At 41.8% G+C, this 21,719-nt stretch overlaps 1 protein-coding gene across 4 annotated transcripts in view; it reads left to right on the plus strand.

The window, feature by feature from the left end:
- Positions 1 to 361: 361 nt before the first annotated feature.
- The window catches only part of efemp1 (EGF containing fibulin extracellular matrix protein 1), a 31,837-nt gene continuing 10,479 nt past the window's right edge, over positions 362 to 21,719 (plus strand). The window contains exons 1-8 of one of the 4 annotated variants that reach the window (XM_014028534.1): positions 363 to 455; positions 3,041 to 3,136; positions 8,376 to 8,508; positions 11,269 to 11,440; positions 12,101 to 12,209; positions 12,760 to 12,865; positions 12,989 to 13,034; positions 13,440 to 13,700. In XM_014028534.1, coding sequence (XP_013883988.1) covers positions 12,785 to 12,865; positions 12,989 to 13,034; positions 13,440 to 13,700 — 388 coding nt within the window. In that variant the 5' untranslated portion in view covers positions 363 to 455; positions 3,041 to 3,136; positions 8,376 to 8,508; ... (1 more) ...; positions 12,101 to 12,209; positions 12,760 to 12,784. Of the gene's footprint in view, positions 456 to 2,939; positions 3,137 to 8,375; positions 8,509 to 10,666; positions 11,441 to 12,100; positions 12,210 to 12,759; positions 12,866 to 12,988; positions 13,035 to 13,439; positions 13,701 to 21,719 lie in introns of those variants that run through there. The other 3 variants (XM_014028393.1, XM_014028461.1, XM_014028606.1) reach the window with 3 other exon arrangements.

The following is a 21,719-nucleotide window of genomic DNA, read 5'->3' on the forward strand; positions in this document are numbered from 1 at the left end:
CTCGTGTGAGCGAGGACGTGGGGACGGATGGAGGATGGCAGGGAATTCAAAGCACAAGAGGGGCGAGAGCGTGTCTGCGAAGGGAGAGCGCAAGTCTTGGAAAGAGACAGGAGATGGAAGTGTGGAGGCGGGAAACAGTGGAGAAACGAGGACATAACAACCATAGGAGAAATGTGTGTGTATGTGTGTGTGTGTGTGTGTGTTTGCTTTATTGCAGTGGCCCCACCTACCCCTCCATCCTGTTAGGGAGGCACAGTCCCGTGAAGGAGGAGGGGTAGGATGGTAGGATCCCCTCCCTCAGCCTCAGTGATACACACACACATCCTCTCTCTCTCTCTCTCTCTGTGGCTCATACACACACTCCATGAGGCAGCAGTTGCTGAGTGGCTGTGGATAGACCACGCGAGCTTCTGCAGGTGTCCCACCCTTCTCTCAAGCCATGGATGCTTTAGAAGGTACTATTTTGTTTTCTGTTTCTGTTCTACCTCCTTTTTTTGTCTACCTTCTTCTTTTTTTTTGCTCTTCTTTTTCTTTTTGATTGTGCATTTTCTCACCGATTTTTCAGAGTAATGACTGAGCCTGTGCTGCTTATGTGTGTGTGTGTGTGTGTGTGTGGATGTGGGACTGCATGTGTGAGTGTGAATGCGTGCTTATACAGTTGTTTACAAGCTCCACTGTAGCCGCAGGTCTAACAACTTCAGCACAGTCAATTCTAGTAGCAACAACTGTTTCTTGTTCTGATTTTATTTTCTTGTTACTGTACTAAAAACATTTTTTTTTTGGGGGGGGGGGTCATGCTTGTTGCGTTATTTAGTCTCAAGTTTTGTTTTCATTGGCACATTTATGGGTAGAGGGAAACAAAGCGCATTACGCATGCCCCCGGGTACACCCTCAGTATGCATCCTCATCACATTTGGGTAAAGGCCCTCAGTCAAATGAGGTCGAAAAAAAAAGTATAACAAAAAATAAAATAATAAAATTTCAGTAGAACTCTGAGAAGGGTAAAAAAAGTTTAAAATAAATGGCAAAGTTTGCTTTAGTTTGTTAAGATTATACACATTAGTGTAATAAAATGTATTAAAGTAAAGACAAATTATCCCCTTCTTACAAAATCTATTTGAGTTGCATGTAAACACCCAGGTTGTCAAAAAACAAACCAAATTCTGAGGTTACTGGCTAAAAAACATTGCAATAAAAATGGCTAATAATGGTGTCACTGGGTGTGTGAGGAAGAGCACATGTCTTGTATGAAACGTGGTGTACTGGCAGACACCCAGTTCAGCCGTCTTCTGTTCCTGCTCGAGATGGAGGTACAGTAAAACGCTACGCCCATTTTAAACATAAAATAGATTTATTCTTAAAAAAAACACAGATAAATCAGAATACCTTGTTTTATGTGATTAATTAACATTTTAACATTGTCATTTGAGGTGCTGATTTAACTTGGATGACCTGAACGACAGCTTTTTATGGTTTTATTTGGGTTTATTCATTTAAAAAATATCAGACGACTAAAATTTTTGTTTGTAGTTTTTGTTTGGTACAGTTGGAATTAAATGCTGATGTTGAGAATCAATTGTTCTTTTTCTAACAATGTTTCGGGACAGCCAATGTGTTGTTTTGGCACTTTTGTAAAAAAAAATATCCAAGTTAACTCATTACGTTGCTGTTTGGTGTCCAATTATTCAAAAATAAATGACAAATAACCCCCCATATCCATTTTGCAAATTGCTCCCCCTCTTCCTTTTCTGCTCTTCCTTATGATTAAAGCAGCGTCCCTCCACCTNTATATATTTATTGGAGGGGGGTGAATATTGACTTGTTAATAGTATTATCCACAAAGCGTGTGGCAGGGCCAGGGACGCATCCCGCTAGGGTCCGGATGGTCAGCCCTCTGGCCACAGTTTGGTCAGAAAGTGGCCAATAGGACCCGAGCTGTGGTCATCATTCAATCTGGCTTCTTTCAAAGCAGAGGTCACACGAGTCAAAGGGTAATAAGTTTAGCCCCTGGAGGGGTGAGAAGTCAGAGGTCACAAACAAGGCTACAGGGAGAAGGTTTGAATCATCAATCAGTGGCACTCCTGATATCTGTGCGTATTGATAACGTTTCTACCGATCTCATTTGCATGGTTAGGGTTAGCACAAAGGAAAACCGCGCAGTTGTCAGTTAATTTTGAAAACTCACATTACGTTACTTTCAGTGCTGCTACTTTATAAAATTCTAAATTCTGCAAAATCTTTTTTTATGTCCATCTGCAGAAAAATTGCTTTTTTGTCTTATTAGTTTATAAACAGTAATGCAGCTTGATTTGTCTACGCCCAAAAGTCCTGCTAGGAAAACTATGTTATCTGTTTGGAAATCAGATATATTGAACCTCATATTTAATACTAATGTAGTATTCAACTTGTAATCATTTGCTTTGTGGTTATTACTCTTTGGGGTTTCATCTTGTAACTCTCAACCACACTAAGAAACAACAAAAATCAGTATTTTTTTAAATTTCGGTAATGATCGAATGCTGGTGTGAAGGGGTGTGGCCATTTTTACTGCATTTGCATTTTTTCCCCCCTTCCTGCAAACCGTTTCGGCCTCACAGAAATCCTCTGCCTTCCAACGGGATGCTGCTGGAAGAATGTAGCTCCATGTGTATGTGGCCGTTTCTTCCATTCAGCAGGAGAGGAACAAGTGCATTCCTCCTCGGGTATCAGAAATGGTGCTTTGCTGATGTTTCAGCATCTTCCAGAGGTCTCCTCCCTGGTTGATGGTAGCGGTGTGTCAGCATTAAGCTGGGGCTGCTGGGGCTGCTGGGGCCGTGGTGGCGACCGGCCCAGCCCGGCCTGGCCTGGAGCCAGATCAGACATGTCTTGGCACCAGAGGGGAGACGTGACAGGATCGAGGACTGCCAGAAATGGGCTCCTACAGTATGCAGCATTGTTAAACCATAGATCAACAACAGTGTGACAAAGTATTTTATGCACGTGCATTTAGGATAACAACTTTTCAAAAAATGTGATTGTGTCTTTTGTTTTTTTTAAACAGACTACCGTGATGGGATAAAGAAGATGAGCGAGAAAGCAGGGAATGAAAGGTGACAGCCCAGGCTCCAAAACAAAAACAAGATGCCATAGTTCCATGGTACGTCCTTCTGTCAAACGAGCCCCTAACAACCCTGATTTGTTTGACTGTATTCGATACGCCACAAAGCGCAGATAGGGTTAGGTGCATAAATGTGAAGCTGAGCACACTATAGGATGTGCGCATGCCATTAAGTGTTTGAATAGGAGAGTTGTGCTTGTTGCTCAGTCAGCTATTGCACAGACAGAGACCATCAATCACAAATGTGGGCTGCCTTGCTCTTTTTGCTGGTCCCCGAAGTCTTCTCTCAGAATTAGACAGCACTTTACCTGGAGCACTGCATTTTCATTTATTTTTATTTTATTTTATTTTGGACTTTGTCTCATCCTTGGGCCAAAACACATACAACATATAATCCAGTTCCATTTACATCGAAATGGTTTAAAGTTGCACATGATAAGTTCTGCGGCTTTATTAGAAAATAAACATTAGCACTGCAGGATCTGCAGATAACTTCAAATGTTTGAGCAAGCCCTGCTTTCACTGTAGCTTTTAGCTCGCCTCACAACAGCGGTACTTTTGTTTTCCTCAATATATTTTCCCTTCGTGTCTGTTTTGTCTTCGAAGTACAAGAGTGCCACTTTTGTAGCGTCTTCTCTCAAGAATAAATTTATCAGCACGTCAAGAACGCCATTAACTTTACATTATTGTCAGAAACCGTCTTTATTTTTTAGATCAGCGTAAAGCCTTTGGTTTTTGTGGTTTACAGTCTTTACTTAGAAGACTACCGTACATAAAATAGGCAACCAACCACTTCTTCAACAACCTGTATAATAAATGTAGTTTGAACAGCGGAAAAAAACATCATTTTGCATTTATTTCCAGAACTACAGACGATTTGTGGAATAAAACACTCTAAAAATGAAATGTTGGATTTACTTTACCATGTTATGTTACCTGGTTCCACTTAACTGAGTTGAGTAAATTCAAAGCAATATACCAGTTTTTAGCCAAAGAACACGAGTATGTTGCTTTGAATTTACTCAACTCAGTTAAGTGGAACCAGGTAACATAACATGGTTAAGTAAATCCAACATTTCATTTTTTACAGTGAACATTGTAAACAAATACTTTATGGAAAATAACATTTTGAAAAGTACTCTGCTTGTTTGTTAACTTTTTATATTTGTATAAGCTATATTTTTACCAAAAAATGGATAAAGTAAATGAGGTGCATGTAACAATAAATCTAAAATGTTAACATTTGCAGATTTTCTTTTATTTTTTTAGTGCACGAGCTGGAAAATGCTCTTTGTATAAATGTCCAACTTAAACTCCAATAACGAAACGGCCAATAACTTATGAAACGTGAATGTAACCGAGATGTTTCATCAAAGATCTTCTCGTTGGGACTGAAAATAGATGCAGTTGAAGGAATCTTTAAATACAAATCTATATTCACGACCTGACCGACGTACAGTCGTGTAGTTTAGCTAAATTTCAAGCACTGAAACTATTCAAACTATTGCAGTGTGATGTAAAAGTTTACATTTCTCTGTATGTTGATGCTTCCTCAGAGAAAAAAGTTTTTTAAAATTAATCATTCTTGAACATGACACATTTTGATCCACATGTAAGAAATACTGATACATTATATTCAAAATAACTATAATATCAAAAAGAACATATACTACTTTAAGTAATTTCGCTCAAAATATTGTCTTAATGACAGACAATATTAGTTCTGTTTGTTACTTGTCCAGTCCATACTATGTTTACCATAAATGTAAGAAAATCTATTAATGCAACCTCCATCCATCCATCCATCCATCCATCCATCCATCCATCCATCCATCCATCCATCCATCCATCCATCCATCCATCCACCCATCCATCATTTTTACCCGCTTCTTCTGTTCCGGGTTGCAGGGGTCACTGGTGCCCATATGCAGCAGTCACTGTGCGAGGGGCGGGGTACACCCTGGACAGGTTGTAAGTCCATCACAGGGACACATAGAGACCATTTAGAGTTACCAATTAGTCTAAAAGGCAAGCTTTCAGTCTGTGGGAGGAAACTGAAGTACCCGGAGAAAACCCACGCATGCACAGGGCGAACATGCAAACTCCACCCCGAACTGTCTTCAGCCATGTTTCGGTTCCTTCTTACTGAGAGGCGACAGCTCTACCAACTGTGCCGCCCAGCACAACCTTAGATCGATATACTGTATACCCTTATATATACATATATATACAGGCGTTCGAAACCTGGTGAAAAAGTAGAAACTTAAAATGTGCGATATTAAACTGATGAAGAAATCGATAACTTCAATAAACAGCGTCTGAAAATTTAGGCCTAAAATTGAGTCCTGTTTGTTTCTGGTGATTCTGTATTTACACGAGGGCGAAGATGATGAGGCATCAAATCTTCACTCTGTTATCTAAAGAGGGTAAATGGAGACCAAACGCTCCCTGGGAAAAGGCCAGCCCTCCGATGGACTTCAATAGACTCCCTCCTGCTCATTTACATGAAACATAAATTCCCATTTAAATGGCAGAAAATTGCTCGGGTGGCTGATACGCAGGAGCATATGAAATTGTAATTGTACTCAGTCATGCGTGCGCAGGACATGGACTGATGTAAGGTTAAAGCCATGATGCTTGTGGGGAATTATGCATCCCCATAGCTGAGATGGGATGTAAATATGTGGACGCTGAGTGGTCTGACGTGGCTTTGGCCCGTCTCATGTGAGACTGCAGTGCAGCAGCTGGTCTCATACCCTGTAAATGGCAAATAAAACGTTGTTTCCACTGTGTGACGCAGTAGAATAAAATGTGGGGATGTCTTCGGGTATTTCGTTTTATCACCGCAGCAGTCCAAATACGGGATCGTTTAAAAAGAGTAAATTCCTCCACGCTCTGAGGATGCCGAACTGAGCAGGAAAAAGATTTGGTGATTTAGCTGATATTGCTTAGAGTATTAGCAGAGAAGTTGCCAAATTTTCTTTTGGATGTTCAAATCATTTATTCGATCGATTCTTAGCGCTCTGAAATTGGTATTCTTGGGATACAAAAAGAGATGAGCACTTCATTGATCTTGGGAGGAAACTTGTCTGTTTTTACAAATGAACAGCTGAATTTGTCACTAAGTGGAAAATTTGAGAAGACAATTTTTTTTGTTACATTCAACGCATTCCAGCTGTCTTTGTTTTTAATATGGCTGTGCTGTGGATGAAACAGTCCTAACATTCAGGCTGTGGAGCTCAAACTGTTGCAGTTTGATTGGTTTGACTTTCCCAGGCTTCATCGAAGCCCCCCCCCCCCCCCCTCATCGTCTTTCCCTCCTTTTCTTGGCCCTTTTTTTCTCCCTCTTTCACCTCTGCAGACGCTCCCAACGGAAAGACAGGAACTAATACTCATGTCACATCAGTTCATCCAGATCCCAATTGTTTTTAGCCACTGTGCACCTCCCAGAGGCCTGTTAGTTGCCTGTATTTCCCAGCATGGACTCCTGTATGCAAAAGCACTGTACATACTTTCAACACACACTCCATGCTGTTCTTGAACACACACGTTTTGCTGATCGTGCAACAGCGTTTCTATCCGAATGTCGCTACATGTCGCTTAGTTCAAACCGGACCATCAACAAGCAGCACAATATGCCTCACCAGGAGGCCTTCTGCAGCCTTGTTTCATGATTTGAGCTGTTCCATCTATTGTATCAGGCTGCTTTGATAAATCTGCTTCCAACTGATAAAATGCGTCAGTCTTTTTGTTCAGAGAGGACAATTGCTTGTGCAGCGAACGTCCAGGACATTAATGAAGTGCTAAAGTGCACACTACAGGGCTGCGGGGCACGAAGGGTTGTTTTCTTCTGCTGCTAACATTAGATGACAGCTAACGACACTCTGAACACGAGGAGGCTAAAGTTCAGGACACATCATTTTATTGTGCCGTATGTTGAAATGACTAAACACAAACGAGCATTAGTTGAACAACTGAAAATTTTGTGGAAAAATACTTATTAACACAAGTTAAAGTGCACTAAATTAATTAGAAAAAAATGAGATGTGAACTAATTAGCCTGAATCTTTACAGGTATTGCATATTTTTAAATTGTGAATTATTGGTTATATGTCGGTCATAGAGCAGACAAAGTCCCGCTTTCCAAGTTTCCCCTCCTGTGTCTTCAATTTTTTTTTCAAGTTTAACCCTACAACAGAGACAGTGGACGTCTAAGGAATGAGCTGCAGATGCACACAAACAGAAGATGCAAAAAAAATTAACTTTTCAAAAGAGTTGCCAACTTCACTTACAGCTAAATTTAAATTGTAAATTCATAGTAACTTTCTTTGCATTCTTCAAATGCAGATGTGTTTTTTGTCAATATTTTGTGAGCCAAGTGCTTTTTATTTACGTATTGAATTTGGCAAAGCATTTAAAGTTGGCATCCTTTAACCATTTTACTGATAAATAAGCCTTTAGATGGACTAGAATTCCTTTTTAATAGCACTCTCATGATTGTATAGCAAACTGTTGGGGACAGTTTGGGGGGGGGGTAGTGGGGCTTGGGTGGAGGGGGGTTCATGATGTTGGGACAGATGGCATTTAGCTCTAGCTGTGCCGAGCTCAGTGGGACCCAAAGCTTAAGAGGTTAGGCCTGTCAAAACCACTCTGTTCATTCACTGCCTAACAAAGTGTGGACTGTCAGCCTGTTCCATTTAATAAACTTAAGTTTTTTTCTTTTGTTAACGTCCGAGCAGCACTTTACAACTCGATGACCTGAATAGCCCAACATACTCTGGGCTCAGTGGTAAAGAATGCACCTTTGGGCCAAAGATGAGCTGAAATGTCCAGATAAGCGATTTGTTAATTAAAGAAAAGTTAGGTCAACGTTTGTTTTTCCCCATAATTATATATGTCTGACTCTCATGAATATATGGGCATTTTACTTTAAGATTTATGTTTTTTGTTGCAGTGCATTAATCCTCAGTTTCATGAAGATGACTTCTTTATATGTTGGTTTCATATTTTAGATTGTTTTCATTGGTTTGATTTTGTCTTTTGAAGCAGAACTGCACCAAATGTTTAAAAAATATAAAAGTATAAAACTTCACCACAAGAGGGCGACATACAGTAATCTGCAGACCACTGTTCCACCTCATCCTTTCTGCAACAAACTGCTCACCTGGACTCACAATCCTTAAACATGTCAGGAGTTTTTTTAATTCATGTTTTGTTGGTCGAATCACTTTTATTTTTTTTTATCACCTCCTTCTCCCGATCTCTCAATTTGTTCCAGTGTTTGTTGGGGGTCAAAGGCTGAAAGCTGGCGAGGGCGCCTGGGTGACATCTGACCTCTAGCTGGGTGTGCGGTTGACCCCGGAGGATGCGGCCCAACAATGTGAGGCACGTGCCTGGGCCTAATCACCATGGTAACCCGAGACCTTTAGGGGATCAGTGAGGGAAGGGGGGGTCAGAGCTGTCTTTATACTGATTGTTGTTAGACATCTGCTGTCAATTGACTCTTTTAGATGTAACACACCCACCACAGAACAGCGCGTGCGTGTGTTAGACAAGGCACGGGTGAGAATCCTAAAGGCTAACTGGGTAATCTCTGCAGGCAACTGTGACGATGCTGTTTATTCTCACAATCACCTGGAGAGATTCTGCAGTTTGCCTTAAACTCTCGTGTTTCATCTCGTTTCTGCAGATGTAGCGGCGAACACTCGGCCCCATATGTTTTTTTTTTTTTATTGTCCGGCAGCTGGAGACCGTATAGTTTTACCGAAGCTCGACTGCAAACGTGTCGGCCTGCGTGTGAATCTCATGATCACAAAGGGTTTCGCACTCGAGCTTCAGGTAATCTCTTCATGTCTGACAGTTACAAGACAAAACACTTGGTGACTGGTCAAAAAAAGAGAAGAAAAAAGAAATGATCATTGAGTTGCAGTGTTGAATAGGAGCCAACAGGTGCGGTCCACCTGGAAGAAAATGCTCTGCTTCTTTAATGCAATGAATCCTGCACCCACCACCCTTCAAACATTTTTATACAGAGAACATCTTCAGATTATTTGTTTACCACTTTGTATGTGTATTTGTTTGCTTACTTTGGTCTATCACCAGAGCCTCCCCCTCTCCCCTCTGCGTCTCTGATCTCCCCCCCGTCCTGTCCCGTTCTCCTCGTGTTCTGCTGTGTTTTGGTGAAATCTCAGCTGGCAACTGTGAGTCGTTCACTAGCTGCTCTCACAATGGCCTCTGGGATTATGCTAAGTGCAGCGCCTCGGCTGCTCTCCCCATCGACCGGCGTCAACGCTGCCCTATTGGAGCGCGCGGGGAAGGAGATGGAGGACCCTCAGTGAAGATGTCACTGCGATTACACAAGCACGTTTCATAGACACCCTCTGTGTCTGCGTGTTCGTCTCCCACAAACCCCTTACCCCACTTTTCTCCACTCTTTTGAAGTCCAGCCTCATCTCACAATGGATGCCCACTTTGAATTTGCATGAAAACACTATCCAGATGCTTCTACTGCCATGTTGACTTATGATGATGTGTACTGTACAGTACTGGCTATTGTATTAGTGCAGCATCAAAAGAATAATAAGAATGTCTTGTTTGGATGAGTTTGGATTAGAAGTCTTTTTTTGTTTCAGTTATTTTGATGTTGGAGGGAAAGAGGCTTTCTGACGTGGATGGTACTGCATCAGGAACTGATTGGCTGATGTTTTACTGCCAACAGTACCTGATGCGTTGCCTTCAGCGTCGAAAGAAACGTCACAAAATACCAGCTCAAGATACTCCGTCAAAAAATGCACCTCACTGATGTAATATCTTTTCCTCTAAGTTATTTCTTAACATGACTCTTGATGTTTATTTTTTGTTTATAGAACGTATTTGTGAGTCTGTATGTGCTGCAGTTTAAACCTGTTTAAACCGGATACCTGTTGAGGCCATATTTTACAGAACATTTATCATGAAAGCTGCACACAATCCCTGTTAAAGGAGACATATCATGCTTTTAAATCCTTCTTTTTCACTTTAAGTCATTCAGTAAAGTGGATAAAGTGAAACTGCAATGCTTTGGTCTTTATTGTAACTCCACAAGCCCCTCTTTCACCTCTTTTCTGAGATGTGTCTCAGATCAACTCGGTTTGAGGCTGTCTCTTTAAGAGCAGAGTGTGAAGGTTCAATTAGCAGGGTAAGAACACAGTTTTGCTCAAAATATTGCAATGCACACAACATTATGGGTGGCACTCCAGAGTTCAAAAGTGGACAAATTGTTGGTGCACGTCTTGCTGGTGCATCTGTGACCAAGACCGCAAGTCTTTGTGATGTATCAAGAGCCACAGTATCCAGAGTAATGTCAGCATGCCACCAAGAAGGACCAACCACATCCAACAGAATTAACTGTGGACGCAAGAGGAAGCTGTCTGAAAGGGATGTTGCGGTCTAAAACCAGGTGTTTCCGTTTCATTGTCTAACCACTGTACATACCTTGCAGAAACTTTAATTACAGATTAATTAAAAGATGTCAACAAGGGAAGACTTGTCCATCCAGCCTTACATGTTGGAGCCAGAGTCTGACCCAAAGCCAGAGGAGAATGAAGACCAAATTTTCTGCACTGACTCCAAGTACACAATAAAATGCCTTTAATGGCTAAAAAAAGTGGGTTTTGCATGATGTGTCCCCCTTAAGCTGCTTATTTTATAACAATAAAATGATTTGTGGGCACAAACACATTAGCCTTTGTGTCTAAATAGTTCTTGTTCCTGACCAGAACCAATAGGAAAGTTCTCTCATCCTCTTATTAGCATTGGCCAAATGCTTATCTGTTGTTTCAGAACAGCTTTGATTAATTATGTACTTTATCTTCACTGCCTTTGCATGTGTTTATAGCTTGCCAATTAAAATAAACTTTTATTGAAGAGTAAAAAGGTCTTGTATTCCTTTGTGTGTGTTCCATCCATATTTCATTGAACAGAAAAGGATTTTGATGTTTTAGCTTTTTGTGGATCTGACAGCAGTTGAAAGATTTTGTTCTTAAATGAAAATATTTGATGATTTTCCTTGAAGCAAAGTGAACACAATCAACCTGCCGGTGTTCGCACCCTCTGAGGAGTCAGAAGGTCACCAAGAAAGGAGAAAAGCGGTGGTGCCAATATTTTTTTTCTCCCTCTTTCCAATCTTTCAGCAAGCTGCTGGCGCGCACAAACGCGCAATCACTTACTGTGTCTTCACCCATGAGAAATTCAAGAAGCCATGCCAATTCCAGCAGATGTTCCTTAAGCGGAGGCAACTTGTAAACACCATGAAATGGTTTAAAACCTAATGTGGTGGTCGCTGACAGAGCTCTTCAACGCAAGGTTTGATCAGAACACCTGCTGCTCACACACGCACACACACACATGTTTGCACAGCTATCCATTTGGGGACATTCCATTGACTTCCATTACATTTCTACAGCCTAACCCTGACCACAAACCACAAGGATAACCTCACAAGTACCTACCTGACCCTAAAACTAACCTAACCTCAATTCACACCTTGGTCCTAAACCCAACCCTCAACCCACCAATGGCATTTAAACCAAATGGGGACTCGACTTTTGTCCCCAAATGTAGGCATTTTGTCTTAAAATTGCCCCCAAACGTCACTAGAACCAAACCCCCCCCCCCCACACACACACACACACACACACTGACTGCATACTTTATAAAGCGCTGAGTTCTCACTGTGAGTTTGGGTACATGTGCCAAAACCTGTGTTGTTAAACAAAAACAAGTTTTTTTAATATAATCTGGGCGCTTCCAAACGGAGCTCAGTAATTTCCTGTTAATCCTTCCCTCTCCTCCTCTCTGTCCATCAGTCCATAGAGGGAGCCATGTTTTACTGTACCCCTCCCAGTGAGGGACAACCTGCCCTGCATCCCTCTCCCCCTCTCTCCTCCCCTCCCCTACTGTACTCACCGCATGTTCATCCCAAAGCCTGTTCTCAGTCCAACACCTAACATCCTCTCTGCGCAGCGGGGAAGGTGGAAGCTCGCCTCGCGCACGTCCGGATCTGCAGCAACAGAACCCAAAGCCGTTTCCCTAAGCGCGTCAGGAGACGTGGAATAACCGCAGGTAGCTGCAGGTATGTTTCCAAACCAGGGAGCAGAGAGCTCTCACCGCTTTGTTGCTCAGGAGTAATGAAACTCTTCCAGATATCCTTGCTGGAAAAAAGGGGGGATATTGAATTTTAGGGGGAAAGCATTTTAATTTGCTTGTTTCTGTGACTTGATCAGCAGCAAGTGCCACGAAGATACGATAAAAGAAAAACAAATGAGCTGTAATCACATATGTTTGTAACTTATCTGCACGTCCTTGACAGTGGCGCACAGGGACACGATTACGCACGGTCTTTACGCGCATTACGCACTGATCCTGTTGGAGAAAAACAGCAGATAAAAAACACTTCTGTGGGTTGGAGGGGCACGTTGAGCTGGAGATATGCCAACATAAACATCAGGCCAGCAGCGGGAGGTGTTGGGGCTCGTTAGGCAGTGCCATCATGATGTAATAACCGGTATTAAAACGTGTAGGCTCGTCAAGCAGAAAATGATCTCGCACGCTCATTCACTCACTCACTCACTCACTCACTCTCTCTCTCTCTCTCCACTCGCTCCCTCTGCGTCTTGTTCCAGAGTCTGCTCCCGAGGTTTGGTCGACATGCTGGGCTTCTGCGTGTGTCTCTGTGCGGTTTTCACTCAGGTCTTCCCCCAGGAGACTGAGGAGCCCGTCACCTACTCAGTGAGTACAATCAGCTGCTCCCCCCCCCCACCCATGCATTTTTATTCATTGATGAGAAAATTGAACTTGCATTTTATTTCATTATACATGATGTTACAAAAAATACATGTTTCTTTGACACAGTGCACAGAGGGGTACACCTATGACAAAGTCAAAGAGCAGTGCAGAGGTGAGACTTTTTTTTTGCCTGATTTGTGCAGCATTTGATGAGTCTAATCGTGCTAAGTTTTCTATTTTTTAACAATAAATTTAGCTATAAAGGTTGACTTTATTTGAATTAAGTATATAAAGTATCAAATATACAGGGTGACTATATGTGCACTCAATAAAGTGTTTAAGTGTTAATTATTTTACACAATTTACCATAGGTGCCAGTTTTGAACAGTTTGTGTAGATTTAAATATTGTTGATTTGTTCAGGTTGCTTGGGCAGACTTGCTGTGCTAGATTACCCCTCCATCAGTGTTCATTTAACACTCAAAAAGAGAAAACACACACTCAAATAGTGTTGCTTTAACACTGACAATCATTCTGTGAGCTTTAATTTCATCCTTCTGTCTTTGGTTTTATGTCAGACATTGATGAATGTGAGCTGTTAGAAGATGCCTGCAAAGGAGGGATGAAATGCATCAACAACTACGGGGGATACCTCTGCCTCCCCAAGAACGCCATCATCTACGTCACCATGGGCCAGTCCGAGGAAGGGACGCAGCCCAACCAGACACCCCAAGTTCCTGCTGTTCAACCAAACCCTCAGCTCCCACCGCCAAGGGTCCCCCAGCCCACCATTCGCTGTTCACCAGGTTTTACTTCTGATGAGCAGAACTATTGCAGAGGTGCGTTCAGCTACATGGGTTTGTCATATAAAATTATAAGCCAAAATTTATCCACAATCAACATGTCAGATATTTCTAATATCATTCAAACAAATAATGTCTCTGTTCCCGTTCATGTGTCTTTCAGCTCCAAATATCTACAAGTGTTCTTTTTACCTAGAATAAACATAAAGGCTTTTTGAAGAAGAAATTAGCATTTCAGATATTTATAGTCTTGTTGTTTCTTTTCACACAATTTATTTTAAATACTTAAATGAATAAAAATAATAATTTCTAATATTATTCTGAATGTTCAAAAAAGACATCTTAACTAATAAAAGCATCATTAGCAATAACAAATATTTGGTTTAGGATTTATTAAAAAGCTTTTTCAGACATCAGTAACAAGAAAATTCACTGGTAACAATGTAATGGAATTATCAATATCTACAAAAATAGTTTTTAGATATAAAAAAATTAAGTTATAGCTATAAAAGTTCTAATTTTTACCAAGAGTAACTCAGTTACTTATATTTTAAAAAGTTGTTAGCGATAGGAGAATGGTTTAATTATATGCCACATAGGCCTGCCACAGTTTATTTCCTTATTAGCAAAGATTAAAATAGGAAAACTGTTAAAAATGAACTCGTTTTCCCTCTACAACCTTACAACATAAAAACATAGCTATGGCAGGAAGTGGCATCAAAAAACTCCCTCATAAATTAGTAAAAACTGCCTGAGAATCAAAAAAAAAAAAAAAGATGGATGCCAGATTTTCTTCAAGAACATTAATTCCATTTGATTTCATTTCACAAGAAAATGAACCACTGACCTTCATGAGTAAGAATAAACTCTAAAACGTGGTTTCAGTTTGACTACAATGACTGCTGTGTACTGCAGGATGCTGGCCAAAATGTTGGCAGGGGTAGTTTTTTTATTTAGTTATTTATTTTGCTGTTTTCCAGAGTCCTTGTCACTGCCTTGGAAAAGATGTTTTTTTTGTGAAGCCGCATAGGTATTTGATAATGACTTGCTAACGACTTTAGAGCCTCGGTAAGCAGAGCTCCAAAGGTGAAGTGTTCATCCATCTGCTTGACAGCAGCTGAACTACGCGTAGCTGCCAGATGTGTTGCAAGCTTCTCGGTCCTTCTCGCTGTGATGTCATGTTTTCTAAACTCTCTGGTTGCTCGCAGCATGATGTTTTTGGCCCGGGTTCAGCTTCTGTCTGAAATTCTCCTCGTTTCGGGTGTTGGAAGTGCTCTTTTTCGATATGGGGGCGGGAGTTGGACTCGAGCTGATGATTTTATAATAATGTGGCAAGCTGTGTGCGTATATGTTGTTTTTACATGTATGGTAAATGATCCCTGAGCCTCGATGTGGCTGTGGTCTTGGTAGATGTGCAGAGACCGGGTGGGTGTGAGCTTGTGTTTGGGCAAGATGCTTTGATCCTCTAAATCAGGGAGTGGTTGAAAGATTCATTCGTTGTCTCACTAAAGTACACACATACACACACACACACGCATGCACACACACACACGCACACACACACACAGCTTTGCTAGTAGCATCGGAGAGCTGGGATTTCTTTTACCTTCATCTGTGCTGGTTTGTGTAAGAGCTGTGGGGTAGCTCCATAAACGTAATGTAAGGCAAAGTGCATTTCAATCCTCATGCTCAGTGGTTTGGATCTCCCTTTGCCAAAAAGGCAGAGGCATGTGTTAAAGTGGCCGTGTGGTGAGGTTTGTGGTCACAGAGCTACAGTGAAAGAAACAAATTTGATTTTACACCTGGGGCAAAGACGTGTGTGAGTTGCTTTATGTGCTTCTCTGAATTGGAACCCAATTAGGTTTTATTGGAGTGTAAAACATGGCAGCAAATCAGTTAAAGTTAGCACATGAGAGAGCTGGCTTCGGTGCGGCACTGGTGTTCCGTTCCAGAGGGGGGGCTAAACAAAGATAGACTGTTGCTGTCAGTGTTATTGCTCTGAGATGACTGCAGCTTTAACTGGATGGCGTCTCGCGCTGTTATGTGGGCTTATGTTTGTGCTGGAGAGCGATATAATCTTTGTTTACATCAGTCCCCGGTTTCTCTGTCATTACCTTTCGGCTCGCTACAATGAGCCAATTGTTCTTGGACGCAGGATTATCGTCTCTTTAGTTTTCGTGCCACACGGCTCGCTCTGCGCGACTACGTACCTTGCTCTTGAAGGAACTCCCGTTTACTTTCAATAGGCAGGAAAACCTCAGTGTATCAAATAGTGCTTACATCAGGCGCCTTCCCTACTAACTCACCACTCTACAGAGGAAACCTCGAGTGCAGAGTCAGGTAGGGCAAAGAGGGAGGATGAAATGCTGAATAACCGCAGAAAGTGCCGGAGCAGTGACCAAGCCAAGTTTAAAGGGGCTGTGGCAGCTGCTGAGTTGTTCTGATGTTTGGCAAGTTTCTAGAAAGTTATGCACAAAAAGGAGGCCAATTTCCTGCAGAACGATTTAAAAAAAAAGAAAAAAGTACTTTTCTTTATGCTGATTAGAAGCAAAACCGACCACAGAACACAGAATTTGCTTCAGATCGATGATGTGCTTTTGACTGCAGCTCGCCATCCCGTGGCGCGGCAATGAAGCCTCTTTGTCCTCGAGCGTGAACAGAAGCTGGTGTGTGTGCGTTGTCGTATAGTGACACGCCATCCTCCAGCCGCTCAACGAAACTATGAACCTTTACTGGACGCGTGACGGCTTAATGATGCCTCTCATTTTCACGACCTCCAGCCTCCCTCTGTCCAAATACACACAAACACACACACAGCGTTTGGCGCCTGGCGGTGCTTACAAGAGGTTTGTTGTGTGCCGAGGTGAGATCACATCCTCTTAGAAACGAAGCTTGTCCATCACGAGGTGCATGGCAGCCATCAAATCTCCTGAAAAAAAGTGATGTTTTATGGTTCTTATGTAAAGCGTTGCTCATTTTAAAACTTGTGCATCAACTTAATTTCCATGGAGTGTACACAGCTATGTGCAGTTGGTTTTGTTTTTCCTCTTTCACAAGGTTTGAATTTACACACCTTAGCTGCTGCCTATTTATTTTTCATCTAAATTAGATACTTATGCGCTGCAGCATTGGACATGAAGGAACATGCCACTCCTGTTTACCTGTCTGGTTTCTTGAGGTCATGCAGGCTACACTGCCACCTACATGCCCGACTTGTTTCAGCTACGTCTGGACGCTCCTCACCTGCAGCCGATGGAAACCTCTCCTAAATATGTTCTCTGGAGGCTTGCTGATCCCCCTCCGTGCGACAGAGATCTTGTGTACTTTTCCGAACAAGGCAGGGCTCACCCAGAAACATTTTTCCACACAGATGCAATGCGCTTGGGAGGAATATCTCTGGAATGTTAGGGATTGTGATGGTAGGAATTACTCACCACCTTCGCAGATAAGCATCGGATTGATCTGCGAGGAGCAGGAATGCGGGGAGCGATTGGAAAGCTCAACATGAAGCTGTCAGCAGGCTTCATGATTTGACCTTTTACAGCTAATTCTTAACAGTCGCGCTTGTTGCTGTGTCATCCTGACGTTTGTGGTTAACCTAACAAAAGCCATTTGTGAGGGTTTTTGTGATCTGCGAACAATGCAGGGAGATGTGAGCATAATCAAAACATGAAAACATGATTACAGTTTTTCAGGAAATTCCTTCCGAGTTTATCTGATCGGGATTACTTTTCACAAACTTTCTTCAAACAATAAACAGGGGTTTGAAAAAATGTTTTACGGATAGAAATGTCTACAAGGTTGAGGGGATTATGATGGAGGGGTCAGTGGTGTCGAAATAAAACACATGCAAGAGTGTCATTGCTCAGCAGTAGGACCTTTAGGATAAAACTCAGAATATATTTGATAAAACTGACTCACTTTTGAGTGACTTAAAGCTACTCATTGCCAACTGACATCAGACAGTAAGTCCATATAGATAGTTTTTGATAAGTGTACCTGCAGTGGAGCTTTTTAAAGACATGTCCTGATACATCTCGGTAATCCAGGTAGAAAAAATCGAAAAGAAAAAATAAGTAGGTCCTCTGGATGGGTTCTTCTTTAGTGAAACGTTTCGTCTCTCCTCCAAGAGACTTCTTCAGTCTGATGAGTTTCAGGTGAACTCAGCCTTATAAGCACTGCNACATGGACAAACAGGTTAGTCACATGTAAAAAAGGGCCATCGCCTAACAATAGGCTTGATTAAGCCATTTTTGTGAAGAAAAAACGTCCACCATTAAACAGAGGTGGAGGCCTTCGTGTCCAGTTGTCCTCCTCCTACAACGCTGTTATTGCAAGTATGACTCAGCCCCCTGTGAGTAAAAGGTGTGAATCAGGGCCCCAATGGTACCAACACAAAGAGGGAAATAGAGACAAAAACAAGGGGACATCGAGCCCCGCTTGCACTCACTACATACACATAACAAAACACCAAATAACCACAGCAGAAGCATCCAAACCAATAAGTCAGGTGATGGGGCACATGACAATGGAGCTAATCAAGCCTATTGTTTTTTTTCAAGCCTATTGTTAAGCGATGGCCCTCTCTTGCATGTGACTAACCTGTTTGTCCATGTGGAGGCAGTGCTTATAAGGCTGAGTTCACCTGAAACTCTGAAAATGTCTCTTGGACGAGAGACAAAACGTTTCACTAAAGAAGAACCCATCCAGAGGACCTACTTATTTTTCCTTTTTGACTTTTTGAAGGCAGAGCTCACGAAATATGTAGCTTTTACAACAAATCACGAAGTTCACTGTTTCAACACAAACTATCTTTTTAACTGCATACGTTACTCAAGAAATCAAAGATCAACTCCTTAAAACTGCTGAACTCCTCGTTCCCAAACAGCTCTTCCATAGACAATACCAATGTTGACCAGTCACTTTGGCTGCTTCTGTTTGTGAACACATGGCTGGTAAACACATTTTGCTTATATAATTCTTCTAAGGACACCTTACCCAGTGATAAGTGGAAAAACTTGTGCAAATTTAGTTTCTTTTTAATGAATTTTTGTGAACCGGTCGTTGAAATGAGTAGCTTTGAACCCCTTCTGCACCTGAACTGTGGCCTTCGCTGAAACAACTGAGAAAGTTTAGCAGGTTTGGTCTTCTGATTGATGAGATAATGACTTTGAAGATCCTTCATAGTTTCTTACACGTGTTGATTAACTGTAGCAGACATCTACAATTGGGTTGACTTTAACCAGTTGATGTACATCCACTGACAAGTCTCTGAGAGTTTTATTAAAATTTGTTGAGTGGTTTATGAGATGTTTAAGGGCAGTTAATGCAAACGTTTTAAACCAAAATCCCTGTGCAGAGCATGTGTTAGAGTTTACTTTAGTTGTTACCACACCATATGTCAGCTCAGTACTTGTAAAACTGAGTTGAAGCCACTTTTGTGTTAGCTATGGTAGATTAGCAGTGGCAGCCATCTTGAATCAGTTTGCCTCCAAAAGGAAATCAGTTGCAGATAAATGTCATGTTTTTTTTGTACAGTTGATATTTCAAGAGCAACACTTCTGGAGTACAAGCTAGTTTCATAATCATGTCAGGAAAATTTGAACAGTTTTAAAGTTCAAGCTAATATAACGTTTGGCATTTTTTTTCACACGCTGCCAGAGAGGATTCAAATGCTTCATTCAAATCTTTTCAGTCTCTGAATGAAAGTCTCAAACAGGCAGCCCTTCCTTTGGCCTGTGCAGAGCTTCTCTGCAGTTTTCTGTTATTGCCTGTGGTTTACCACCGGCTCCTTGCTGCCATCACATTAACAAAAGCAGAGATTGGAGGGAGGAAGCTTCCGTGCCTCCTCAGTGTAAGGGCTTAATGTTGTTGTTGTTATTCTCCCTGAGGTCGTTCCAGCGGCCAGCTGCTTCCTCCTCTGATGTGCTTACATGTGTTGATCTTTCCGTTTACCTCATGACGGAAGGGAATAGTGATTTTTACCAGAGCTGCTGTAAATCACTAGTTCGCGCCCTGCTGAGGGACACTTGCCTGCGATCACATCCTCCATGCTGCTCACGCTTTCTCTCCCCTTTTGGATTGAATTTGTTTCTTTTTATCGACCGACAGCAAGCACGTAACAATAATAATGATTTGGCTCATGTCTGTGTGTGCATGTTCATTTTTGTTTGTATCATTAGCAAAATATGCCCAAAACCAGAGGTTGGATTTGAGTAAAACATCTGGAATCAATCATGATCAAGATGACCAACAAAGCTAAGTGACCTAATTAAAAAGAAAAAATAAGTAGGTCCTCAGGATGGGTTCTTCTTTAGTGAAACGTTTCGTCTCTCCTCCAAGAGACTTCTTCAGTCTGATGAGTTTCAGGTGAACTCAGCCTTATAAGCACTGCCTCCACATGGTGGACAAACAGGTTAGTCACATGCAAAAGAGGGCCATCGCCTAACAATAGGCTTGATTAGCTCTATTGTTCATAGCGGGTCATGTGCCCCATCACCTGACCCGTGTCGTGTGATGTGTATGTAGTGAGTGCAAGCGGGGCTCGACATCCCCTTGTTTTTGTCCCTCTTTCCCTCTTTGTGTTGGGTATCAATGGGGCCCTGATTCACACCTGGCCCCAATGAATCAGGGCCCCAATGATACCCAACACAAAGAGGGACAAAAACAAGGGGACGTCGAGCCCCGCTTGCATTCACTACATACATATAACACGACACGGGTCAGGTGATGGGGCACATGACCCTCTATGAACAATAGAGCTAATTAAGCCTATTGTTAGGCGATGGCCCTCTTTTGCATGTGAGGGCCATCGCCTAACAATAGGCAATATGCCTTTTGTTAGGCGATGGCCCTCTTTTGCATGTGACTAACCTGTTTGTCCATGTGGAGGCAGTGCTTATAAGGCTGAGTTCACCTGAAACTCATCAGACTGAAGACGTCTCTTGGACAAGAGACAAATCGTTTCACTAAAGAAGAACTCATCCAGAGGACCTACTTATTTTTTCTTTTTTCATTTTTTTTCTACCTGGATTACTGAGATGCATCAGGACACTAAGCGACCTAACCTCGGCTAATTTTTTTTGTCTTTTTTTAGTCGCATTCAAAGCTCCACGAGGGATAGATGTTGCTCACAATTGTGACTGGCAGTTTGGATAAACTCTATCTGGGCTTAACACAGATCAGTTTAAAAGTGTCAGTATGGTTGGAACTCCTGGGCTTTTCAAACTGAAGAGCGAAGAATCAGAGTACGCAGTGGATGGAACATGACAATTATTTGCTTTATATTTGAACCGTGAAACTGCACCTATTTGCACTGGGTTTCACGCCGCACTGCAGCGTAAAAGGGGTGAACAGTGCAGAGAGGGTTCTGATGTTAACCAAAAGCAGGTGCTCATGGGATGCTGTGTGACATGCTGTTAAATTAAATGTTGTGAAATGTTATGGCTTATTAACACTGAACATTTTGCACCCCTCTCACTTTCCTGAAGATTGAATTATCCAATAATCGGAGGGGAAACTGTGATGCTGTCCAACAGCAGCAGGACACCTCCAGCTGTTCTCTGGAACAGCTCCTGCTTTCCGTTACTGTGATTCATTGAAAACAAGACGAAATTCTCTCAAGTGATAATTACAACTAGTTCTATTAGGTCACTAAAACGACAACGTGTAAATATGATGTTTCAAATTCAGAACAGAAAATATTTAGTTCTCGTTTTGGTCACTTTTTTTTACTTACTTCTTTATTGCTCACATAGTTTATAAAAGTCTATAAACATTAGCAGCTCTGCAAAAAAGATGTTTAATGAGCACCTCAAACAAGACCTCTAATACACACACCCACCCAGCCATCTGTACTCGCACACACATTCTTTGAAATGCCGCCATTCTCACTACTCCCCTTTCTCCCACAAGACATTTAGGATTAATCTCCCTGAAAAGCAAGGAGTTTTTTAACTCTGACATCACGAAAAAACACACGCACGCAACCGTAAATCTTACTTCAAATCTTAAAAAGCTCCCTTTTTTTGCGAAAAAAAAAAGAAATAAAATAAA

This window comes from Austrofundulus limnaeus, unplaced genomic scaffold (genome assembly GCF_001266775.1).
Source record: "Austrofundulus limnaeus strain Quisiro unplaced genomic scaffold, Austrofundulus_limnaeus-1.0 Scaffold0, whole genome shotgun sequence".
Lineage (NCBI taxonomy): Eukaryota > Metazoa > Chordata > Actinopteri > Cyprinodontiformes > Rivulidae > Austrofundulus > Austrofundulus limnaeus.